General features: G+C 38.7%; 2 protein-coding genes across 10 annotated transcripts in view; one reads left to right on the top strand and one right to left on the bottom strand.

The window, feature by feature from the left end:
* Positions 1-15,477, top strand: part of DAB2IP (DAB2 interacting protein) — a 597,823-nt gene extending 582,346 nt beyond the window's left edge. For 8 of the 9 annotated variants that reach the window (XM_089685244.1, XM_089685243.1, XM_089685240.1 and 5 more), the window contains 2 exons: positions 875-962; positions 5,883-10,663. In XM_089685244.1, coding sequence (XP_089541370.1) covers positions 875-962; positions 5,883-6,050 — 256 coding nt within the window. In that variant the 3' untranslated portion in view covers positions 6,051-10,663. Of the gene's footprint in view, positions 1-874; positions 963-5,882; positions 10,664-11,102 lie in introns of those variants that run through there. The other variant, XM_089685241.1, reaches the window with a different exon arrangement.
* Positions 1-18,955, bottom strand: part of TTLL11 (tubulin tyrosine ligase like 11) — a 393,649-nt gene that overhangs the window by 9,625 nt on the left and 365,069 nt on the right. The window lies entirely within an intron of this gene.

Raw genomic sequence — 18,955 nt, 5'->3', positions numbered from 1 at the left:
CATAGATAAAATAATGTGCAGAACTGTAGCTGTGGGTTATAAATTCACAAAACCCATAGCAACCCAACCACATGCTCCTGAAAAATGATTTACTATTGCTCGACTTCCCAAAAACAGCAAAAAAACAATTCCCAGCACACTTACGAGCTAGACTGCAAAAGCAAAAACAAATTGAATATATCTAACAAATTCACGTACACACAGAGTTTAGTAGCAGTTATTTGCAAATATATGTGAAGCTGCAGTGCCTCGCCAAGGCTTCTCTGTATAGTGTGGTCTTAACTCATATTTGACAGTCTTCAATTTGAAGCACATATAGCAGTAGATAAACTAAGGGCAGGTTTGCCTGGAGGGTCCCACCGTGGCAGCTGAAGGTGTCTAATGTGTCCCCATGTCAGACCAAGCAAACAAACTATACAAAGATGGCAACCACCCCAATTTATAACTAACCTTTGAAGTAAGGTACACAGGGAAGGGCCTTGCACATCACAAGAAAAAAGTATGTGCTGTATAGTGTAATCCTAACTCATATTTTTGAGAGTTTCCAAACCACATGCTCCTGAAAATTATTTGATTGACTCCTATGAGCTATATACTTCCACAGGGGGTGCCAAGTAGCCAGGGTCAGACGGAAGGAGGGCATTGGCTGCAATACCTTGCTCCAGAGACCCTGGTGTAGAAAGAAATGACTGTGGAATATTACAATTCAGAAAACACTCCCCTAATATTTAGCAAGTCAACACAGCCTCATTCAAAGCCAGTTCTTTCTAAATTCTCTAACTGAGTTTCTTCCAGCTGTCCTCAGCATTTTTCTTGGCTTAGACCTTGTAGTAAAGCAGAAAATGTAGATTATTGTGTGGTTTGTTTGGTACAGGTTGATGTCTGTGGAGGAGGAGCTGAAAAAGGACCACGCGGAGATGCAGGCAGCTGTGGACTCCAAACAGAAGATTATTGATGCACAGGTATGGCTATGTTCTAATACAACAGGGCCCTGGGCAGTTCTAGGCGGTAGGGAATGGAATCATCTATGTTACTGGCCCAGTGTCACTGCCTCCGGATGGCACGTTATGCTATTAGGCAAGAAAATATTAATTCAGCAAAATGTTATTTAATTTCACAGGGAAAAGAGCAGACAGTGCCACTTATATATTTCCCTGAACAGCCACTTAACAGACATCCCACATCTCATCCAGCAAGAATGAGGCCAGCTTCACTAATAACTATGAAATTATGAAGATGCCTTATCAATGTTTCTTGTCCTGAGTTAATTACAATTCATAATCAAAATTTGTAATCCGACAGAAGTCGGCCCTTTGCCTTCACATCATTTTTCTGGCTGCATTTAGATTTTATTAAGCGGCTTTGTAATTCTTAGAATGTTCTCAATGTTCATATCTGTAATTATTACAAGGGAACATCCCCACTAGAAGCCAGCATTCCTCTTCATAATCTTTGGCAGAATACACATCTAATATTTCTTGTTGCTGCTGTTTATATCCCAGCATTGTCACTTGCCTGACACAATTCTCAGATTAAAGGAATTTGTATCCAGTATCTTATATCCACCACCATATACATTATTGTAAATTTATCTCAGCCAAATAGAGCACTGATAACCAGTACTGCTGATTTGGTAAATAAATATTCTTTTTTTCCCTAATTGTAACATCACAGGAAACAGGAGCGTTAATTCTTAAAATATTGGGTTATGTTCCACCTCCAGGTAATTGAACACTGACCAATAGCAGATCTTGACTCAGCCCTGAATAACTTCATCCACTCCTGGTATTGCTTTAGTTCTTTGCAAAGAAAGATTTCGAACTGCATACGGCTGCTGGGCCTTGGTGCACCAAAGCGACTGCAGTTATCCTGATTAGTCCCTATGAACTTATTATTCATAATGGGACTGTTCCCAGACCCCAATGTGAAAAACAGGGGGCAGCCTATAGGTTGCTACTAGCACAGGATCCAGCAACAGGCAGTTGCATTGTGTAATTTTACTTGCAATACAGGTCTGTGTTCATTGTGGAACACAGTCCCTGAAGATCCTGTCCAGTATGCCTGACCTGGAGGTGAAGATTAAGCTGAAAAGGCTATACAACATTCACCCTGGCTTCACACTAATGCAGTAAGGAATTTGCAGCGGTTTCTGTGCGAATTCCGCACCGCATCACAATTGTACCCCGTTCATGCGAACCGCTGCAGGTGTTTATGGTGAGCTAACAACACCCTGAAATCAGTCCACAAAACTCGGTGCGATGTGCTGAATCAGATCGCATGTATGTGAATACCCATGTAAACCGATTCTAGTGCAGACCAAAGAAAAGGTCCTGCACCTTTTTTGGTGCTGATGCAGTGCAATTTTATCCATACAAAATGTATGGCTCAAATCGTACTGTACAGAATTTGCATGTGGTTTGCACAGGAATACAGCGCAAATCACATGTGGTATGCTGCACCGCACAAGTATGAACACAGGCTCAAAGTTGCTCCAGCGCTGGTTAATGCCCTTGAGGCTTTGAGAAACACCAGTGTAGTAACGGTTGTTTCCCACCATGCCAAAGGGGCATTCAGCTGGTACCCTGGTAGCATGGGCCAAGCTTTTAAAGCCTTGCCTTTATAGCAACTTTGCTGGACATGTGCATGTAGGCCACGGATGTAAGGAACGGGTGCACATGCAGCCCTGCCCGTCTGTACTTGGACCCAGGACGGTGCATACTGTTCTTCTATGGGCCCCCTCTTAGCTTCAGCCCTTTCTGGGCTGGCTACTGACTGCACCTTAAGCAGCTTCATGATAATGAATGATCAATAATGATCACTGTAATAGCAATTGTTTTAACTGTCATGAATGAATTTTATTCATAACAGCTGTGCTTACTCTAGTGATGCTGTGATTGGCCCACAATTATTACATGGTACAGGGTGCTGTAAGTGGTCCAGGTACCATGTGATAGCTGTGAGCCAATCACAGCATCACCAGAGTAAGCACAGCTGTTGCAAATTAAATTCATTCATAACAGTTTTGTTTACAGTGTGAACATGTGATCGCATAGCAATCACATGATCCCCTGGTCGGGTACCAGTGACCGAAATCCACTGTGTTCAGCAGTCACAGGAACGTAAAAAGTACTGTGGGTGGAACGGTAAGTAGTTAACTGGCAAGTAGACTTGACATGTTTGTTTCCAGGTACAGGGTTGTGGCAGATCTGTGGTAGTAGTACACCCTAATCTAATTTCCTTCCTTGAAACACCTTCTTTGTCGCTTTACCAAAATCCCGATGAAGGACATTCTAGTGGTCCACATACACTATATTACCAAAAGTATTGGGACACCCCTCCAAATCATTGGATCAGGTGTTCCAATCACCTCCATGGTCACAGGTGTATAAAATAAAGCACTTAGGCATACAGACTGCTTCTACAAACATTTGTGAAAGAATGGGTCACTCTCAGGAGCTCAGTGAATTCAAGCATGGTACTGTGATAGGTTGCCACCTGGGCAATATGTCCATCTGTGAATTTTCCTTGCTACTAAATATTCCACAGTCAACTCTTAGTGGTAATATAACAAAGTGGAAGCAACTGGGAACAACAGCAACCTGGCCACATAAAATGACAGAGTGGGGTCAGTACATGCTGAAGTGCGCAGAAGTCACCAACTGTCTGCAGAGCCAGTAGCTAAAGTCCTCCAAACTTAGTGTGGCCTTCAGATTAGCACAACAGTTTATAGAGTGTTTCATACAATGGGTTTCCATGGCCGAGCAGCTGAATCCAAGCCTTACATCACCAAGGTGATGCAAAGTGTCAGATGTAGGGGTATAAAGCACACTGCCACTAGACTCTAGAGCAGTGGTGATGTGTGCTCTGGAGTCTCTGTCTGGCAATCCAATGGACATTTCTGGGGTTGGTGGTTGCCAGGAGAACACTACTTTCCTGACTGCATTGTGCCAAGTGTAAAGTTTAGTGGAGGGGGGATTATAGTGTGGAGTTGTTTTTCAGAGTTTGGGCCTGGCCAGTGAAAGGCGTCAGCATACCAAGACATTTTGGACAATTTCATGCTCCCAACTTTGTGGGAACAGTTTGGGGATGGCCCCTTCCTATTCCAACATGACTGCACACCAGTGCACTAAGCAAGGTCCATAAAGACATAGATGAGTGAGTTTTGGGTGGATGAACTTGACCTCAACCCAATAGAACATGTTTAAGATGAATTAGAGCGGAGACTGTAAGCCAGACCTTCTCATCCGACATCGGTGCTTGCCTCACAAATGCAATTCTGGAAGAATGGTCAAACATTCCCATAGACACACTCCTAAATCTTATGGACAGCCTTCCCAGAAGAGTTGAAGCAGTTATAGCTGCAAAGGGTGAGCCAACTCAATACTGAACCCTATAGACTAAGACTGGGATGCCATTAAAGTTCATGTTCGTGTAAAGGCAGGTGTCCCAGTACTTTTGTCAATATAATGTAGCTCAGACCTGAGAAGTCTTGCTGGCTTTAACAGCATGGCTGTTTATACCCAAAGTCCTAGGGACAGGGGTGTTTCTTAATATGTCATGCCTGCAATGCTAGGAAGACTGTTTGAAAGTTCAATGACTATACATAGAAAACACACTTCACTTGGTTGGGAGGCATAAGGCTTTCACCTTGGGAAATTTTCAATGGGGGGAAAAAAAAAATCTCTTCTTCCTTCAGCTGGGTCTGAATCAGCATCTAATCCTCTGAAACAAGATGGCAAGAGCAGAGACCATTGACTTCCCATTCTTTAATAAGGGCCTTTGGTCAGCAAGCCTCCTATGTGGCTCCCCCTTCTTTGTAGCTCTACAGGATCTGAATTTGTTTATTTTGGCATTTCAAAACTGCCATTTGAACCCATCAGAGATGTTCCTCTTTCTACTCATACCCATAAGGTGGTATTTCTTTTAGCCATCACCTCTGCAAGTATCTGAATTATCAGCCTTAGCCTGTAAAGAACCCTTTCTGGTCTTAACAGGGTGATATTAAGGCCCAGAACTTCCTTAGTTCCAGAGGTAGGTATTGCCTTTCACCATTACAGCACATTCTTCAGACCCCTCTGTACATCTCCAGTTCATCAGGAAATTGCCCATTATTGCCTAACTAGTTCAGACGATGTGGGGTAGATTTACTAAAAGCGATGCACTTGTGCATGGTAGCCAGTCAGCTTCTAACTTCAGCTTGTGTAAGTAAGCTTTGACAATAAAACCTGGAAGCTGATTGGGTTCTATGCAAAGCTGCACCAGATTTTGCAGTCTTCAGTTTTAGTAAATAACCCCCTGCAAGTCTAACTCTCAACCATTGCATCTTTCAGAAAGACTGATTCTCCCTATCATTTCGGATGGTCCCTGTACAGGTGCACCAGTTTCTTGTTCCACCATTTTATGGCTAAGGCAGATCATATGCAAGCTTATGGTCTTTTCCTGTCAAGACATCATCTACTAGATCTGTGAACACCACCTTTTCAGTAGTAGGCCAGATTTGCAATGCTTCCAACCGGTCTTTTGCTCACTCAGTGGGCTTGCGCCAAGAAAATTATTTTACATTGAGGTTTTTTTTTAAACTCATCATACTGGGAGGACACAACACTCTGATAGGTTGGTGTCTTTGTATTGGGCTGTTCCCACAGTTTGAATTTCATATCATCCAGTCCTCCTAGAGGTAGCAGACATTGAAGAATAGCACCCTGTGTACACCATTGAACTACTGAAGGAAAGGATTTTATGGAAAGTGCAAAAACACTTATTTTTGTCATAAAGTTATTACAGTAGAGATGTACTCCCAGCTTTATGGATGAGAATGTGAAATAACCACCAAGCAAACATGAATTTCTTGCTGAGTCAAAGTTGTCTTCTTGTCATTTCAGGAAAAGCGTATTGCCTCACTAGATGCCGCCAACGCCCGGTTAATGAGTGCCCTAACGCAGCTAAAAGAGAGGTACAGCATGCAAACACGTAACGGAATTTCACCCACAAACCCAACTAAATTGCAGATCACAGAAAACGGTGAATTCAGAAACAGCAGTAATTGTTAACGGTCGGAATACAGCAGAGACACGTGACCGTTGCCCCTGCCAATAATGGACATGGCTCACTATGGATGGTCCTGCTCTGACGCACTCATTGCTGGAGGCAACACATTAGACTGATGTATTCTGGGGAAACACCTATAAATGCAATGATAGCGATTTTTTTTCCTTGGAGAAAAAACTACTCTCAGTTGTTGTAAAAATGTGCCATAACAATACATATTTGTATATGATTCCTGTTATTGCTGGTGAATTATTTTAATGTTAAATGATACTATTTTTTATTTCTTTCTTGTCCAAAAACATTTGCCAAATTCTGCCCACAAGGGTGACAAAAAAAAAAAATATAGTAAGCAAATATTCTAACACTATGGGTGGCCTATTATATAAGCCTGCAGAGTCCTGTATGGTGGAAATATGAACACTGATGACATCTGCACTTTGTCCGTGGATCCAGAAGGATCCATGTTTAACTATAAAATGAAAAAAAAAAAAAAAAAAACCACAGCAGCCAATCAGTTCTCTCCTTGAAAAATATGTTTGACTGGTTTACATTTAACCTTCCTGCCTTCCATATTGAAATAGGAGGTGGGCACTGCCTGTATTATATCGACTCAATACCTCCAGATAGATGCATCAATCAGGAAATAACTTTCCATAGTATTGACCTACTGTTATTTAAACTGGTCATGGCAGAAGTGTAGCGGTGAACAGAGGAGATACACCTATGGCTAAAGTTAGTCTTCCACATCAATATGGCCAGATTACATATCTGTGGGATCAAATACTTTGTAAGAATAACTCATCTGTTAAGCAGCCTCTTCACTACATAGATTCCCAGCCCTTCCATGTGGCCTAAATCAGTGCTTGGATCTTCAAAATAATTGCTTTTTAGTTTCCCATGCTTTGCTCAACTTCACCACCAAATATTCTCTGGTTTTTGAAATTATCAAAGTAACAGGAATAATGAAGGGGGAAAAAAGTTGACGATGGAATCTTGCCTTTAGAAAGTGGTCCCTGAGCGCAATATGAACAGGGTGGTAACCCATAGCAACAATCAGTGAAGAGTACAGAAAAATGATAGGGAGACTGCAGCTGGTCTAGTGGACAGCTCTGTGCAAGGTAACATAGTCCGCCTTCCTGAAGAGTACAGAAGGATTATAGGAAAGCTCTAGTGGACAGCTCTGCATCAGGCAATTTAGTCAGCCTACCTGAAGAATTTCTGCTGAGATGTCAGGATAAGCCACATAGAAATGGTTTTTTTTAGCATTGTGATAGACTTACAGTGAGAGAGGAACAGTAAACCTTTTCTGACCTGCTGTAGGATGTGCTCCACAGGCTGCATCTACATACAACAAATATGGTTATCCTCATGTACATAAATTATAGAAAATGAGAAATATTTACTGTATGTGTATATATTATATATCAGTAACACACATTGCTATGAATATTTAGATTAAGCGGATATTCACATATACGTTTTTAAAAAATATATTTAAAAAAAAAAAAAGACTAGATCTACAAGATCATTTAGTGAACGATTCTACCAACGTCAAACAACTTTATGCAGCATATTCAACTGAGAGGTGCCATGTTGGAGTGAAGACTAAAGGGCATCATTGCCCAGATTTCTCAGCTGACATTTTCATGGAGGACAAGTCCCAGCCACATAAATTGGGAAATGGACAGACAGCTGTACCAACTTTGAGTCAGGAATTTGTCTTCTCTATCTGCTTCAGTAGAGACGTTCACAGATGGAGATTCAATGACAGGCAGATTACTTAATCAGAATATCTATAAACTATACCAGACAGCACAAAACAGTGTCCTCAAATTAAACCATAACTACTTTTGCACTGCACACCCCTGTAGTCCTCTATGCATTCATCTCCACATAACAAATTTCCATCAAGGTATACACAAAAAGCAGAAGAAAATGAAATGTCAGTTTCCTGCTCCACCTCCAGCAAAAATAGCATTTCCACTGAACAATATGCTCATTTGAACTATAAGTGAGTACATTACTGTTGTCCACTGACAGATTATTTTCCCTCTTATGACCAAAACACCCAACCACATATATTATATTACATCTCAGCCATAAATAGTATTAGCATAACAGATCTCAGTATGGCCCTATTATAGTGCTTGTCCTGATCAAACAGTGCACATAGTCATCCTGCATTATATATCCATGTAGTAGAGATGGCAATATAGCAGAGGATATAGAAATAGATTGAACTCTATTGTACCTGGCACCAAGACTTAAGGTTTTCTTCTTGGCTTTACACAAAGTTGTGAATTATGCAGGTGATTCCCTTGTAAATGCGAAATTTGCCAAGCATGAACCATCTACTCAGTTTTCAATATTATCCTGTCTCATGTCTGATGAAACATTGCACTGTATCAGAGAGTGAATCTGAGAACTCTACACATTTTCTCTGCACAAACAGCACTTCTGGGGCTGTATAAATCTCATTTTATATACTTGAACATGAGGAACATGTGACATAAAAAGTGGAAATTTATCAGCCCCTCTCCCCATACCTGCAGGCAATATTTCACATTACATTTACATCATACTGTTATTTTTTCTGTATTTTCACTTGTTGACAAGTGACCACCCAAACTTTGAATAAAGCAATGCAAGTCATTCTTGACATATACAGCAAATGATGGGGATGTAGCTACAAATTCAGTGTTCCAGAGGTACATCAGAATGGTAGTTAGGAAAAATCAAACCTAATGGTATCCTGTGACAGAAATTACCTTGCTGGGGTTTACTCGGCTCAAAAGCTTGTTTGTGAATATGGAGAATTACCTGCTGGAAAGCCCTTTGATGCCCGGGACCTACACTGGCCTTCGAAAATAGATGTTTCTTCCTTTCTACCTGCAGATAAATGTTAAACCCTTGGCATCCTGCACGTGGGCAGCAAGGTGATCTTGGAACCCGCCTATAGCTGATCATCCAAAAATAAATAAATAGTGAATCCAAATCAAATGCCAACTCAAAATAGTCTGCACTATCCCCAAAGTACTCCAGTCAATACCCTTTCTTGACAGTTCTCTATCTGCATTGTCTTCCCACTTACTCCTCAGGACTATACATTTATTATATAACATACTTATTTCTGATTGCGGTTTTGTGCAAATACTGAAAAAAGTGAATATATATTAATTACTCTCAATCCATTGTTCTTTAAATGGCTAAATATTTCTGGTGCAGAGTCAGCCCATCCTCTTATTAGGGAGCTTAGTTCATGTCATTCTTCTGTCACATTCAGCTTTAGAATATTCCTTTTATACCAAAATATTTCTCTGGCTCCCAGAAACCAACTCTTATATTGTTACACTGAAGCAATTTTAGGTCAGTCGTAACGCTTCCAATTTGCGGTGAATAGACACTTCCAGAATTCACTTATGAAAAGCCTGACTAAGCACTCTGCAGCACAGATCTGTCATATCTATTGCCAAATTGTTCTGACATTAATGCTCTGTGTTTTGACATATGCGCACAAATTTCTGTCAAATAGAAAAAAGAAAAAAAAATGACTTGCAGCAGGTAGGCAGTAAATATCCCCTTAACTTTATTGCAGAAAGGAACTGATTAGCAGGAACTTCTTCAAATGCAATCATCTCATTTCTGTTTAAACCCAAACAGGTTTTTTCTGAGGAATTGTTTAAAACAAAATAGATTTATACGTCGAAATTTTGTGCTGGAGCCTTCATTAAATAATACAATTCAATTTCCGCATAAAGTGCCATAACTGGCAGAGGAATTAGGCACCGTGAAACGGATTTCTGATATATTTACGTTCAGTTACAACAATTTCACATATCTGTTCCCACTCTACTAATGAGCCGTGTTATGGGCCATGAAGTTTATTTAATGCCGCATTGTTTGTTTAATACTTGTTCGTAAACCACTGAATGTCAGTTCTGTCATTGTCACAATTGTATGGTAACATTATTCTTAACAAAACGTCTAATACCTTAAAGCAGAACTAAGCTCTCCTATCATTTACAGCCAAGGAAGTTGCCAACTTGGCTTCTGATCTTCAACTGTCATGATGCTGTGATCAGTTATGACACCAAGCATTTGGTGGTTTGACAGTTTGTCACAGTGGTTGTGCTCTGAACCAGTTACATTCCTGGCACGGGCTAGAAATGGATCTTCTTTTTGAAACTGTTAAATTGATGGGTTTAGTTCCGCTTTAAATGTATTAGCCAACAGACAATAAAACCAAATATAAATACTCAGAACATATAAACAGATTACAGCTCTTGGGATAAGAATATTAGTGGCCTACAGTGTATATGGGCATTCCTTACTTTTGGACTTACCCAGAATCTTTACAGTTCACTTTATAAGCAGTATTAATTTCAAATGTGGCAATATTTCTTTCACAAAAGAGAAAAAAAATAATATTTTGTTTAATGAACGCATTGAAGTCTGGAAGTGGACTATATTCACCAAGTGATTGGCACAACATTCTAAAACATTACATGGTTCATTTTTACTTTATAATATAGTTTGTTATAGCTTGTTCTCTAGATGTTTTTTAACTTTTATGTTAAAAGTGTCACTTGCCAGATTAAATTGTTGTGAAAAGTGATTTTTGGCAAAATGTTTTTTCCATGTTTTTTCCGAATGCCTTTATATGAATGTGAAAGTTTTTGTAAAGTTTGTAGCTGTGGAATTTCTGACATCACCAATCGTGGAATTTCTGACATCACTAATCATGGAAATTCTGTCAGGAACATATTGGAATCCATCTACATGTTAAATTGTTTTTTTTATCATCGTCATCCTCATATTTTTGTTTTTTAATTTATTTTCATAGCATTTGGAAGTGAAGCTTCCTCACATATTCAACCAAATTTATTTTAATTTTCTCCTTTATAAACAATGCAAGTTCAATAATTAGGAGCATATGGGTTATGAAATCATATGTCAGCCATAGAAAGTCTAATAAAATAAAAAGAAACATTTTATATAGAAAACAATACAGGAGAAGACGATGGTGGGTAAATTATATTTCTTTTTTTTCACAGTATGCCTTAGAAAAAAAATCATCATTAATCTGGAATACTGTCCACTTAATATTTGGGGAAAGTCTCTGCTTGGAAAAATAAAGGCACGGAAGAATGTAAGTGATCTTAAAATACAGAGAAGCAGCTCCATGATTTGCCTGCGGATTTTCCCCTTGTCTGGCGAGTCCCCATGCAGAGGGATTTTATATCTGTGTTGGAGAATGCAGATTCATCCCACTGACAGCAGTCTCCTAGTCAGTAGATTCTTGTTTAAAAAAATAGTAATAATGACACGTTCCATGCTGCTCACTAGCACTGTGTGCTCCATCCCAAATTTAAACAACCTCCACACAGTTTGGACTTACCCTGAGATGGGACTGACCAGCCAGAAAACTTTGTGGCTTTTATGGACAATTGTATGTAGTAATATTATTTTTACTGACTGAACTAGAACAATATAAAACCAATTTCATCTGTGGCCACTCAGCTCCAAGGAGCCAAAACACTGAGATTTGGAGTTCCGAGTCCACAAAAGCAAAAACAGAAAAATGCTGCTTTCGGAGGTTAAAACTCCAAAGACCTTTTTGTACAGTTTAATATTATCATCAAATAAAGGACAAAACTGTGGTCTTTTACCTCTACTTTCCATTTATGGAAAAATAAAAGAATGTATACTGTTGTAGATAAATATAAAGCTGCAGAGAATTACACGGGAAGACTGGAAGTAACAATATTTTTTATTTTTAAACGTGAAAAAAATAATCATTTATATTGTGACATTTGTGGTCAAAATTAAAATATAACTAAAGAGCCAACTCTGTTCATGACATAACTCTGTATCTTGTAAAATATGCAATAGCAAAAATACCGAAAGGGTGTAGTCTTTCAAATAATTGTTCAAAATATATATACTGAACTAAAACAGGAAAAACATATTGTTTCTCCTGTTTGCACTTATTTATAGGCTGATATGAAGACATCTGGTCCAACTTTGTTTTTCTTTATGCAGTGGAAATCATGCTGAGGGTCAGTAACACTCAGCCATTAAAGATTGTACTTGTCTATGACTCAGCTGAAATAAAATAGATTTTATTTCTGTTACAGATACTAGTACTTTTTCTATATCTTAGACAGATGTTTCCTTTATATTCAATTCTAGAGAACTATGATACATAGTGTGCAGCACAAGGTAGCATGGAGTATTTTATGTCCCTACTTCATTGCTACAAAATAATCATATTGATTAGAAGATGACCTAAGCACTACACAACAATTTCCTTCAAATGTTTGCCACAAATATGATTCATGCAATGTAATACAAAAAGGGATCACATGTACTGTACTGCCTTTGTGTGTTCATACCTATGTGGTTTGGCACACAACAGAATATTATGTGGTGCAGTATAAAGTGGCGAATGAAGTTTGACATTGCTGCACATTAAAAAAAGAAATCTGCGTTTCTCTAGGTTTGAGGTGGCCTGAAACACGAATCAATACATTATATGCAACACAGGCTCACTGTAGTTCACATTCATTGATACTGGATACTGCTTGGACTAGTATAGATAGACATGCAGCGTCATTAAGAAATAAAAAATGCACAGCACTACATAATGTTTCAAATACTTACAATGAAACAATGAAGTTTTATATTTGTTGTCAAAGTAAATTATTTTTTCTTTAGAGTTTACTATTTTTTTCTTAACTTGCTATTCTGATCCATTATCCAAACCGACTAATTAACTGACCAATAATATTTTTCTGGAATTTAACTGATCTTTCAACTAGGAGGCTGTTATAAGGTAAAATTAGTGGAACTCTCAAGCTAGTAATTAGAACATCATATTTTATTTGTAAATAGATGATTATTAAAAAGAGAGTGTAAAAATGTAAAGGTTTTCTCTTTAATAAATGCTCATAGTCAAGTTTGAGAGTAGGAGGTTTGAGTGGAATGAAATATTAATTAGTTTTCATCTTCCATGACGGAGAATGTACTCTATTTCACAGCACATTTGCACACACAGTGATATAATGCAGCAATCTTTTTCTTCTCAATCATAAAAAATGGGGTTTAAATCTCCCGGAGAAGGACACCACACACAGTGTAATTACTGCAGCTATCCTCCAGAATCTCTGAACTCCAAGCTGACAGTATGAGAACTCTGAAGGTCAGACCCTCCAAACATTGCTCACCGCTTCTCCATAATCTCACAACAATTTATAGCACCTTCAAGGGGAGAAGGTTCCTTTCCAGCTACTGGCTAGTAAAATAGTTTTTGTTTTACCTGCAACAAATATAGCATTGGTCTGAAGACATGTAAATATTTTGCAAAAATTCTCAGAGGAAGCCTAGGAGAAATACATAAGCTGTCAACACGGGCCTTCTTCTAAAATGCTAAATGAATACAATGGATAACATGAAAGTCAGGCAACCAGAAGAAACTCAGCAATCACAGCTAAGGGGCTGCTCTTAGCTGTCCTGAGTTACCCTTAAATTAAACAAAATTCTAAGATTTCAATCAAACGTCAGAGGTGACCATTGCTAAACTCCAAGATTTGGCATTAAAGACAGATACAGTATGTCCCAGTGTGTGACGCTACTAAGCTGTCCTTTAGCCTGGAACAAGTGCCACCTCCAGAGCTGGATGGCAACATCAGCTGTGAAAGGTAACAACTGTCACAACAGATTTCCTCTAAAAAGAAGAATCAGCCTCTTGTTTGGAGTTGCTATACTCTGCAGAGTTAATGTCTAAAACATGTAATAAGAATTTACTGTAAGTTTGGTAAAGTATACACAAGTAAACTTTATAAAAAAAAAAATTCTCTATGGTGCCGAAAATCTATCAGTGTACAAACAAACACTCTTCTAAATAACTATTAAAGTTAGTTCTAAAGACCATTGTAATCTTCCAGCTCCAGAGGTATCCCCACAGAAAAAAAAAAGATTGCCTAACTCACAGTGAACTTATTAGTTATGTAATAGTGGGTAGTGGCTGCGGACAGGAAACATTAATACCTGCCTCTAATTTCTTCGTTATATGAATTGAAAAGATATTTTGGCACTGAGCAGAATCTAAATTTGCGTCACTAAGCATATGGCAGCTTTATTCAATGAAAAATGTATACTTTTATGGTGCAGTATCTGTAATGTGTGATCTTTTTTATAAAAATATTGAAGTCCTCCTAAAATTCATTATGTCTATAAAGAGTATCTGGTAAATATGGGTTATCACATTATAAATAAAAGTACCCGTATATATTTTTTCTGCATTAATGTGGTATATTACAGTGTACAATAAAGGGAATAATCATTCTTGCGCTTCATGCAAACAGTAGATAGAATTTGTTTTTTTTTTATGTTGAATGGACAGGTAAATGTCCATATTGATGTTTAAATCTGCTGCAGTATTTGCATTGAGGTGTACAGAGAAATTTCTACTGATGCTGCTCGTTTAGGAATGGTGACAGATGTCTAACGACTACTGAGAATTTTCTTTTGTAAATAAGTGTATAGATTATGTTCATAAATGAAAAGTTAATTAAAAGTTGTGCATATCTCACAATCTAGTTGTAAAATGGCTCTCTTGAATACTGGGACTTTTAGCTTTGCATTGCATCTTAAATAACAAGAACTTCTGTCGCTGCAATATGAACACCTGCTAAGCACTTTGACTCTTCAGTATAGTCTGAAATACGTTTTACAGTACAACAAAAATGTTGTAACCTATGGCAACTCAAATCTAATTAAAAATAGATTTTTTTTACACTGATTAAAAGGTCTTTTTTTTTGGAAGACATAACATTTCCATATGCTTTTGCTCTACTGTACCTTGTCACATTTTAAAATATCACTCAACTCTCCAGCCACCTCTATGCTTTTTTCATACATCTGTTAAGATGGAGACCCCATTACAGGAAACAATGTTTCTCTTATATGCCTTCTTACGTGCCAACTACTAAAAAAGGCATAATGAACAAAAGTGCATATTATTCAGTTCCTTTTTATATAAAAGCAAATGTTTACAATTTGTTTAGCAAAATCATCCAATTTGTCATCTGCATTCCTAACGTGCTATTAATCTTACGTTTTTTTTTGTTTTTTTTTGAGAAGGTAACATTTTATAAAAGCTTGAAAGCGGAAACTAGAACTCGCAGTAAAGAGGAATCTGGAATTGGCTGAAAATACAATTAATTATTTTAAAAGTCTATCCTGTCAGTTTTTTTGAGAGATTGCTCAGTAGATAGGTTAGTAGTTATTTTTATATTATTTTTGAAAGATCTACTTTCTATGTCATCAATGTACTAACATTTTACAAATTGTGTTCTGAGAATGACGTGGATGTGAAATTCATGTATATCGGAAATTAGAATAATAAAGATTTATTTACATATTTTATTCTGTTTTCACGTCTTTTAGTGGGTGTCTGTTTTAGGGTAACACACAGATATGTGGCCAGTTTTTTTATATCAGAACTGGTTCGCCTTTAATAATCCTCCACAAGAAAAATGTTTCTAGGTCATTTGAAATGATGGTCAGAGTAAAAAAATAAAAAACTATTGTCAGCTCGTTTTTCACAGGCACTTTGTAACTGTAAATGTCAAAAGTGGTAGTAGAAGCAGAGGGAGAGGAGTACCAAAACAGACTCGAGAAGTACACTCCCAGTGACCTGTGGAAGATGCTCTAAATTCTGGCTGCAGGGGGTTAAAGGGAATAAAGTGCAATTTCAGCCAAAATATTTGATAACAATGGGAAAGTGTTAAAACAGATGGCAGTTTTTTTTGTTGTCCACCTTCCTGCTGGTGAGATTATCATTCAGTGGGAACAAAGGCAACAATGTAACCCGATCTGTGAATTGGGGAGAGTACGAAAAATTAAAGGATTCTTTCCCTCATTCACAGATTATGTTATAGGCAGTGTTATTAATCTGTACTGCAGTTCTGCCCAAAGCTATTAACCATTGCAGCACTGGATGTTCAGAGACAGGAATTGAACAAGGCATTCCTGCAGTAAAAATTTCTGCAGGATCCAGCTACCTGCACAACTTGGGGCATACTTGTACTTCTTTACAGGTACGTGATGTGACTAAAGTTTTAGATATTTTTTCTTTTTAGCGAAACTTTATCTTTAATATATTGCAGTTTAGCAGACATTAGATTTAGTCCCAGCATTTGTTTTGTGGTTTTATTTTTTTTTTTTTTACTTTATTTGTACCTGGTAACACACTTTCTGTCCTGAGCTGGCCACAAAAGAGATCAAAATTCATCCGGTTTAGCAGGGAGCAACCAAACTCACACAGAGATTTTGCTTCCTGAACATTTTTGGGCTTATCTTTATAGATTTTTGCCTGGTAATCAAGAATATAACCTGTAATTTACGCTATCACGTCCAGTTTTATAAAAATCTTCTGATTTTGTAATTTCTTCTTATATATATTTTAAGTTTATTTTTGCTTGCTTTATAAGGTGCTTTGTGTAGCGCATACGTGTCCAGACATACTACATAACATTGTGGAACTGGTACAGCTTAGGCATGCTTAAGCTGGATGGATGCTGCTCGGAAAGGCTATGAAAGCAGCTTGCATGCACAGATGCTATTAATTTTGTTAACAATGTTCCATGTATTTTGATGTGTTTCAAGGCACATGTAATTCACATAAAAAATAAGCCAGTTATACACTTGCTATAGGACGTTTGGTGACAGCAGAAATGTTGCACCAGTGTCAGAACAACCATGATACATTCAGCCTTAAAGACACACCATGACTAGACTTGTTAAGAAAGTATATGAGCTGTAGTTTGGTGATCTAGACCAGGCATGGACTCCTCACATACGTTGTGAAGATGTGCTGTCGTTCTTGGAGCTTAGCTCAGAGAAACTCAAAAGCCAATGCCATTTGCTATCTTGAGGATATGGGGAGAACAAAATGATTATGTGAAGACTGCTACTTCTCTGTGACTAATGTCACTGGTTTCTGTTTTTTAAAAAAAGAAAACAAGCGCAAACAAAATAACCTACTAATGGCTAAAACCAAATGACCATTACTCCATACTCATACTACTAGACCTTTCTGCTCCCTTTGACAGTCAACCACCCACTTCTCCTCAGTAAACTCCACTACATTGGCTTCTGCGACTCTGCTCTTTCCTGGTTCATTTCTCACCTTTCTCAGCACACTTCCAGCGTCACATACAACAACTCCTCTGCTCCTCTTCCTCTTTCCATTGGGGTACCCCAAGACTCCATCCTTGGGCCCCTCCTTTTCTCTCTCTACACCTCCTCCCTGGGCCAATTGATAACCTCCCATGGCTTCCAATACCACCTCTATGCTGAGGACACCCAGATCTCTCTCTCCACTCCCCAGCTCACCCCCTCAATCTCTATCACAAATCTACTAAGCGATATATCAGTATGGATATCACACTACTCCCTTAAACTCAATCTTTTTAGAACTGAGCTTGTACTATTTCCTCCTCCCTGATCTCCCACTCATGACGTTACCATTAATATCAACAGCACAACCATTGGTCCATCCCCTCATGCCAAGGTGCTAGGTGTAATCCTAGACTCGGACCTCTCCTTCGGGTCCTACATCCAATCACTGGCTAAATCCTGCCACCTCAACCTCCGCAACATTTCCAAAATCCGCTCCTTTCCGAACGACACCACATAACTTATCCATGCCTTGGTTATATCCCATCTTGATTACTGCAACTCCCTCCTTACTGGCCTACCGTTACACGTTATCCCCCCTTCAGTCTATTATGAATGCTGTTGCTAGACTTATACACCTTACCAACCGATCAGCGACTGCTGCCCTTCTGCCAGTCCCTTCACTGGCTTCCACTAACTGAATGTATAAAATTAAAAATACTAACCACAACATAGAAAGCCATCTACAACACTGCCCCTAGCTACATCACCAACCTCATCTGCAGAGATTATCCAAATCGCCAGCTCCGCTCCTCCCAAGACATCTTGCTGTCTAGCTCCCTCGTAGACTCCTCCCACGCTTGCCTCCAGGACTTCTTCAGAGCCATTCCCATCCTCTGGAACTCCCTTACCCCAGTATGTCTGGTCAGCCCCCACCTTGTCTGCCTTTAGGCCATCTTTGAAAACTCACTTATTCAGGGAAGCCTACCCCACCTCCACCTAAGAACTGTACTTGAGTCACCTCCATCAGATCATCCCCTGCAGCTATCACCTTTTTTACCCCCTCCTTCCTTTAGATTGTAAACTCCACGAGCAGGGCCCTCCTATTCCTTCTGTACTGAAATGTATTGTAATTGTACGGTCTCTCTTTATATTGTAAAGTATTGCGCAAACTGTTCGTGCTATATAAATCCTGTATAATAATAATAATAATGATGCAATGTACCAGCCAAACATGGATACTGACAATGATCAGGATTTTTTCTGTTTGCACAGGTTGACAATCTCATTTTCCCTACTGACATTGACGGTTTGTTCACAGTTGTGGGTCGTTCGCATAGCCCACTAGAAGGACATCTTTTTATTGATTCATAAGTGTTAAGACTAAAGGCTGTCTTGTTGCACAATGGCAATGTATACCTTTCAATACCTGTTGGTGATACGGCAAAAAAACTAAGGAAAACATGGAGCTGTCATTGAAGCACAGTCCACCAGGTAAAACAGAAATATCTGTGGAGATCTAAAAGTAGTGGCTCTGCTGCTTGTAATGCAACTTGAATATACAAAGTACTGTTGTTACTTATGCGAATGGGACAGCCGTAAAAGACAGTTGCATGCTATTCCAAAGAAACAGCCACTCTGAAAGAATTTGGTTCCAGGACAGAAAAAACTAACCACGTATTGACCCTACAAACATGTTTTTCCCTTAACTTCACATATGATA

This window comes from Staurois parvus, unplaced genomic scaffold (genome assembly GCF_062004578.1).
Source record: "Staurois parvus isolate SC_StPar_1 unplaced genomic scaffold, SC_StPar_1.0 ptg000365l, whole genome shotgun sequence".
Lineage (NCBI taxonomy): Eukaryota > Metazoa > Chordata > Amphibia > Anura > Ranidae > Staurois > Staurois parvus.
The sequence above is the reverse complement of the archived record's forward strand: the minus strand, read 5'-3'. Positions and strand labels throughout refer to the sequence as shown.